Raw genomic sequence first — 7,657 nt, 5'->3', positions numbered from 1 at the left:
GACAGAGCCGAGCACGGCCGAGTCTACCCGAACCGAGCCGAGCCCAGCCGAGCCGGGCTGCCAAGGCACAGGGAGAACTCTAGTGGTGGAATCCGACTTAACTGCACTCATCAGTCGGTCATGTTTGCTCTCTATTTCTCCTTTGACACTCAGCACTGTGCCCTATAAATCAATTCAATGGACAACTTTAAATTCAAGAAGGGACGGTCAATTATCGGCAGTTATCATTAAACAGTAAACATTAAACTCTTCAGTTTTTCCACTGCACTTCTCCATTCCCACCACAGCCAGATAATAAATAATAACTTAATAACAACTTGGAAAGAGCTCCTGCAATAAAGACAAGAGAAAATATGAGATTATTAGGGGATTAAAAACCTTTATTCAGATTTTAGAAGCAGATTCAATTCATCGACATAATCAGCTTGTAGAACCTGAACTTTAAAAATTGACAGTTGTTCAGACAAACATGAGTATCACCGTAATAACAGAGCACATTCTTGACAATGAGAACAAAATATCTGTTTGTTGATTTCTCTTTTAATGCCAATGAAGAGAATAAAACAAACAGATCCACACAAATATTCAGCCAATATTTAGAGCAGAGAGAAGTTTATAGTTCTGTGTGGAGAAATGTCAGTTTAAGTGAAGAACAATCATTATGAGCAGTGATCTCCTCCACGGCTCCACCTGAAGGAACTCAAACATCAACACAACAGGAAATGACAACAGGTCAAAGGTCAAAGGACCGCCCATAACGTTTGACAGATCTCTGCAGTGAAGAAACACAACAGCAACAAACATGGAGACAAAATAAATTGAACAACTAAAATACTAATTTTAACCAACTGCACCTTAAAACACCTTCACTTATTTCAGTTTACAGAATTCAGATGTGACACCAGTAGAACAAAGACCAAGTCCAGCATGTAGAGGCTGAGTGAATGTGGTCTGGACTCTGTGGAGGAGAGTCATGGTTTCAGAGACGCTGTAGAAGGACAGAATACCTGCTCTGTGATCCAGGTACACTCCGACTCTGGAGGACGGAGGACCTGAGACTGGAGTCTGGATGTTGTTGGACCAGAATATAAAACTGTTTTCATCACAGTCTAAAGCCCAAGATTTGTTATTGTGTCCAAATGCAGATTCATAACTCTCCCCTACTCTGCTGATATTCTTGTATGCAACAGCTATAAAAACTCTTCCTCCCCACTCCACCTCCCAGTAACAACGTCCAGTCAGACTCTCTCTGCTCAGGACCTGAAACCAGTCAGTGAATCTGTCTGGATGATCAGAATAAGACTGAATGTCACTCATTCGTGTAACTTTTCTGTTTCCTTCAGATAATAACAGATATCTGTTTACTGTGTTTGGATCCAGAGTGATTTCCTGTGAATAACTTAAGAACTCAGTTCTGCTCTTTGGTGGTTCTGACAGTAAAACATCCACTTCAGTCACTGTCAGTGAGACGTTTGTCCATTTCTGTGTCAGAACGTCCTGTAGCTGATCTCTGAGCTCTGACACAGCTGCTGTCACATCCTCAAAGTATCTCAGAGGACGGATGTTGATGCTGGATGAGTCTGTAGCTTCACTGAGAGCTGACACTGAGGGGTAGTTGTGTAGAAACTGGGTGTGATCCTCTGTGTGTGAGAGCAGCTTCAGCTCAGCGTCTTTCCTCTTCAGCTCAGTTATCTCCTGCTCCAGCTTCTCCTGAAGCTCTTTGACTCGACTCACTTCAGTTTCCTGCTGGGATCTGATCTGCTGCTTCACATCAGACCTTCTTCTCTCCATGAGACGGATCAGCTGAGTGAAGATCTTCTCAGTGTCCTCCACTGCTTTATCAGCAGAGCCGTTGATGGCCTCCACCTCCTGTTGAAGCAGCTTCACATCTTTGTCTCTGTCCTGGATTCTCTGTTGGATTTGTTGTCGACTCAGCTCCAGCTCTCTCTGCCTCTCAGTCCTTTCTGCTGCAGCTGAGACTGTGTCGTGGCCTTTATGTTCATCCACAGAGCAGAGATAACAGATACACTGCTGATCAGTACGGCAGAACATCTTCATCACCTCATCATGACGAGAGCAGATGTTCTCCTGGAGCTTCTCAGAGGGCTCCACCAGCTTGTGTTTCTTCAGTGGAGCTACATCATAATGAGGCCGCAGGTGTTTCTCACAGTAAGAGACCAAACACATTAAACAGGACTTGACAGCTTTCAGTTTTCTCTCGGTGCAGAAATCACAGGCCACATCTTCAGGTCCAGCATAGCAGTGATCAGCAGGAGCAGCTTGGAGTCCAAACTTCTTCAGTTCCTCCAATAAATCTGCTAACATGGTGTTTTTCTCCAGAACAGGCCTCAGTATGAAGTCCTTCCTACACTGAGGGCAGCTGTAGATTTTCTTCTCATCCTCTCCGTCCCAGTGGGATTTAATACAGTTCATACAGTAGCTGTGTCCACAGGTAGTCGTCACCGGATCCTTCAGTAGATCCAGACAGATGGAACAGCAGAATTTCTGTCGATCCAGCTGATTTCCCTGCTGCGCCATTTCACCTCCTGAGAGTTTCTGTCCAACAGTTTCACTTTCTCTGAACAGAAATAATCTCTGAGTTATGAGGGGAAAGAGATCTCTGCTCCTTCTGCTGTTGGTCAGTCGCTGCAGTCAGACTGATGTCTCCTGCAGTGCAGACAGAGCAACACGTCATATTGAGACAGCCACGCCCACCGGAAGGGAAAACAATCGACGGCTAAATAAAAACACTGTCCAGTAGTTATCTTAAAATTTCAACATGTCAGATGATTATTTTAATACGCCAGCTGTACCGAAGAAAAACGGTACAATTGTTAATTGTTCCTTCTTTTTTAATGAGAAATGATCCAGCTGAACATCGATATTTACAGCTACCTGATGGAGTCCCCGGTAAGATCATCATTTAACCGGAGACAGATCAAAAGTTAGGCTGCATCATCATTTAAAGCAGCTTTTACAACCCAAACTTTATGGGGTTAAAACACAGTTGGGTGGATGTACGTTAGCTTCGGTTAGCTTCAGCTGCTACAGTTAGCCTCTGCTAGCTTTAGCTCCTACAGTTAGCCTCTGCTAGCTTTAGCTCCTACAGTTAGCCTCTGCTAGCTTTAGCTCCTACAGTTAGCCTCGGTTAGCTTCAGCTCCTACAGTTAGCCTGGCCAGATTTTAATTGAAAACATTTATCTGTATTTTCACCTTCAAAGTCAGCAGTTTGCTCCACATTGGGTTTTTGTTGAACTCTTTTCCTCTCCTGCTTTTATTGTGAAGCTAAAATCAGTCAGCAATGTCAGGTTGTTCTTTTTAACTGTGACTTGACAGAATCAGAGATTCAGCTCTGCTGCTGCCTTCAGGTGCTGTCAGAAAAAAGGATTCTAATCAGTTGAATGAAAAATCAAAACAGAACACAAATATGATGCTACATTCATGTCAAATGGGAAAAACTGATTTATTTGTGATTTGTCGCTTCAATTCACACATTGATTCAGTAAAGTTTGTTAAATGACACAAATTCATGAACAGATTAATTTCATCCACAATCAGTTTGTTTCAGCTGAATCTCAGAAATGGAAAAGAAAATAGTTAACTCTGGAAAACAAAATGTCTAAAAAATGTTGAAAACAACAGGAAATGACAAGAGGTGAAAGGACCGCCCATAATGTTTGATTGACAGGAGATCTCTGCATTAAAAGAGACACAACAGCAACAAACATGGAGACAAAAACTGAACAACTAAAATACTAATTTTAACCAACTGCACCCTAAAAGACCTTCAACTATTTCAGTTTACAGAACTCAGCTGTGTCTCCGGTGGAGTAAAGTCCAAGTCCAGCATGTAGAGGCTGAGTGAATGTGGTCTGGACTCTGTGGAGGAGAGTCATGGTTTCAGAGACGCTGTAGAAGGACAGAATACCTGCTCTGTGATCCAGGTACACTCCGACTCTGGAGGACGGAGGACCTGAGACTGCAGTCTGGATGTTGTTGGACCAGAATTTAAAACTGTTTTCATCACAGTCTAAAGCCCAAGATTTGTTATTGCCTGCAAACACACATCCTCTAGACCTCCCTGCTCTCCTGAAATTCTTGTATGCGACTGCTACAAAAACTCTCTCTCCTCTCCACTCCACCTCCCAGTAACAACGTCCAGTCAGACTCTCTCTGCTCAGGACCTGATACCAGTAAGTGAATCTGTCTGGATGATCAGAATAAGACTGCTTTTCTGTCATTCCTGTAGCTTTTCTGTTTCCTTCAGATAATAACAGATATCTGTTTACTGTGTTTGGATCCAGAGTGATTTCCTGTGAATAACTTAAGAACTCAGTTCTGCTCTTTGGTTCTGGTTGTGGCAGTAAAACATCCACGTCAGTCACTGTCAGTGAGACGTTTGTCCATTCCTGTCTCAGAACGTCCTGTAGCTGATCTCTGAGCTCTGACACAGCTGCTGTCACATCCTCAAAGTATCTCAGAGGACGGATGTTGATGCTGGATGAGTCTGTAGCTTCACTGAGAGCTGACACTGAGGGGTAGTTGTGTAGAAACTGGGTGTGATCCTCTGTGTGTGAGAGCAGCTTCAGCTCAGCGTCTTTCCTCTTCAGCTCAGTGATCTCCTGCTCCAGCTTCTCCTGAAGCTCTTTGACTCGACTCACTTCAGTTTCCTGCTGGGATCTGATCTGCTGCTTCACATCAGACCTTCTTCTCTCCGTGAGACGGATCAGCTGAGTGAAGATCTTCTCAGTGTCCTCCACTGCTTTATCAGCAGAGCCGTTGATGGCCTCCACCTCCTGTTGAAGCAGCTTCACATCTTTGTCTCTGTCCTGGATTCTCTGCTGGATTTGTTGTCGACTCAGCTCCAGCTCTCTCTGCCTCTCAGTCCTTTCTGCTGCAGCTGAGACTGTGTCGTGGCCTTTATGTTCATCCAGAGAACAGAGAAAACAGATACACTGCTGATCAGTACGGCAGAACATCTTCATCACCTCATCATGACGAGAGCAGATGTTCTCCTGGAGCTTCTCAGAGGGCTCCACCAGCTTGTGTTTCTTCAGTGGAGCTACATCATAATGAGGCTGCAGGTGTTTTTCACAGTAAGAGGCCAAACAAACCAAACAGGACTTGACAGCTTTCAGTTTTCTCTCGGTGCAGAAATCACAGGCCACATCTTCAGGTCCAGCATAGCAGTGATCAGCAGGAGCAGCTTGGAGTCCAAACTTCTTCAGTTCTTCCACTAAATCTGCTAACATTGTATTTTTCATTAGAACAGGCCTCGGTATGAAGGCCTCCCTACACTGAGGGCAGCTGTAGATTTTCTTCTCATCCTCTCTGTCCCAGTGGGATTTAATACAGTTCATACAGTAGCTGTGTCCACAGGTAGTCGTCACCGGATCCTTCAGTAGATCCAGACAGATGGAACAGCAGAATTTCTCTTGATCCAGCTGATTTCCCTGCTGCGCCATTTCACCTCCTGAGAGTTTCTGTCCAACAGTTTCACTTTCTCTGAACAGAAATAATCTCTGAGTTATGAGGGGAAACAGGTTTCTGCTCCTTCTGCTGTTGGTCAGTCACTGCAGTCAGACTGATGGGTCCTGCAGGTAATGACAAGTTTATATCTGTCGTCATAGTTTCAGATCTGTGAAGGGGAGGGAACACAGAAACATCCTGACAGGGAGGAGCTCCAACTTCTTGGCGATGAAAACTTTTTTCTTTTTTTTTTAATTGATGTTTTTATTAAAATATATGTTTTATTTCAGTTTAGTTTAGTTAACTTTTTATGTATTTATTTATTTCATGCTGGACCCAGGGAGGTTGATGCAAATAAAAGCCTCAAAATTGTTCATAAAATAAAAAGCTCATGAACAATTCAGCCAACATTTACAGCATAGAGAAGTTTATAGTTCCACGTGGAGAAATGTCCGTTTAGGTGAAGAACAATCATCATGAGCAGTGACCTGTGCTATGATTGCAGACTTATCCTGACAGGGTGGATTCTCTTGTGTGTGCTGCACCACGTCTTCTCTTTACAACATTCAGTAACAGCCCTGACTTTGATTAATTCTGCAGAATTAATCAATCAAGAAGCCGGACAGTTTTCATCTCTGAGCAGCAGAAGTTTTTGACTGGTCATGTCAATTCAGCTTAGTTTTACCACTGAAGGCCCAACTGCAGGTTCAGATCTGCTGCTTGACTTTAACTCAGTGAGCGATTGGCCAGTTGAATAGAGAAATGGATGGTCTAACTGCAAAAGTGAAATGAAATGTGTTACTCGATTCAGCCACCAGGTGACACTCACTGACCGCTGATTTCTTTCTGACCAACTTTAATGTCAGAATCAGCATTTCAAGCTGTCGTAGACAGTAAAACCACCAGGAGGCGAGAGAACACCACTGAAACTTCAACATGAGGAAGTGTTATCTGCTAAAGGTCCGCGGTTCATGATTCATCTCAGCCATGACAGCTTTTAAATAACCGAACGGGCAGCTGCTGAACTTCAGAGGAGATAAACTCGCTGATTTGAGTTGAGGATTCACTCGCCTTTGGCTTCTCTGTCCTCTCTGGCTTTGTGTAGCTGGACGAGGCCTCTTGGTTTGGCTCAGTCTACCACATCAGCTTCACCCTCAGTGGTATAAGACCAGCTCAGACCTCAGATGGATGATCTGCAGTCCCGTCCTGTTCTAAAACAGATCTTGGACTCTTGGACTATAAACGGGTGTTTCCTGGCAGCTGCCACAGTCTGGATCTGCTGCCTTCCACCCGTCAACATTATTTCAGCCAGCGATCTGAAGGACAGAGGGACAATCGTGACGCCGCCACCAGACACTTCCCTCAGACTCTGCACCACGTGGTGAGGGGCTGGAGACAGAAGTTCTCCACAGTCTTGTATTCTAGTGAAAACCGAAACGACTTCAAATAGAAAGGTCTTAATCATAATTCTCCAGTCCAAGAGTGAAAAATGAAGAGCCTCACTGAAGATGAAATTCAACACATAGCAGCCTGCTTCACCAGCCTGTGTCCCCGTCCCCTTAAAGAAAACAAGGACAGCAGGAATGAATGAGGACAAACCAGTGACCTCCATAATAATGAAGCTTTTTGAGCACCTGGACTCGTCAGGACGCTTTGCCAGCATGCTGTTTACCAACATGTATTTATTCTCTGTCGAAGACTTGCTCTCCAACCATGTGTGGGAAAAAAAAAAAAAAACCTGATCTGAACATCCTCACTTGAAAGAAGTCAGCTTTGAATACAGAGACGGCTGCACACATTTCAGACAGTTTCGCCTTGAAGACGCTCACAGTGCTGGGCTTTGTTGTGGACATGAAATGTGCCAGACAAATTCAGTCCTTGGCTTCTTTCCTGCCCCTGAATTTTTGCCAAACTTTACACTACAAGGTGTGTTGCTGCCGCAGAAAACCAACACAACGTGCTAAGGTGTGGCCAAAGCTACAAACACTTGAACGATAACTTTGTGTGTCCAATAAACATGTTTTGGCAAATTAAAAATGTAGCTTTTCATCCTCCGATATCACAACAGTTTTAAAAACGTAGGTCCTGGCAGGTGCTGGTGGCTCAGAGGTCTGTTCAGTGTTTCTGCTTTGCCCCAGCTAGAATGTCATAACAGGAAGGAGAGCGTGGCGTTGGCAGCCGAGCCTGC

General features: G+C 44.2%; 1 protein-coding gene across 1 annotated transcript; it reads right to left on the bottom strand.

The window, feature by feature from the left end:
• Nucleotides 1–856: 856 nt before the first annotated feature.
• LOC115057694 (uncharacterized) lies at nucleotides 857–5,586 on the bottom strand. The gene is made up of 3 exons (XM_029524885.1): nucleotides 3,793–5,586; nucleotides 3,214–3,271; nucleotides 857–2,646 (listed from the first exon to the last, which is right to left on the bottom strand). Exons 1-3 carry the CDS (start codon nucleotides 5,463–5,465, stop codon nucleotides 871–873), a joined length of 3,507 nt encoding a protein of 1,168 aa, XP_029380745.1. The 5' UTR covers nucleotides 5,466–5,586; the 3' UTR covers nucleotides 857–870.
• Nucleotides 5,587–7,657: the final 2,071 nt, after the last annotated feature.

The sequence above is a fragment of the Echeneis naucrates genome, chromosome 17, assembly GCF_900963305.1.
Source record: "Echeneis naucrates chromosome 17, fEcheNa1.1, whole genome shotgun sequence".
Classification (NCBI taxonomy): domain Eukaryota; kingdom Metazoa; phylum Chordata; class Actinopteri; order Carangiformes; family Echeneidae; genus Echeneis; species Echeneis naucrates.
This window is presented reverse-complemented; position numbering and strand designations above follow the sequence as displayed.

Excerpts from the sequence above, each read along its gene's own strand:
- LOC115057694 (XM_029524885.1), bottom strand. The coding sequence starts at position 5,465 with ATGGCGCAGCAGGGAAATCAGCTGGATCAAGAGAAATTCTGCTGTTCC. Across the intron at positions 3,272-3,792 it reads GAGTTCTGTAAACTGAAATA|CAGGAGAGGAAAAGAGTTCA; the intron begins GTTGAAGGTCTT and ends TCACAATAAAAG. Across the intron at positions 2,647-3,213 it reads GCAAACTGCTGACTTTGAAG|CGACTGACCAACAGCAGAAG; the intron begins GTGAAAATACAG and ends GTCTGACTGCAG.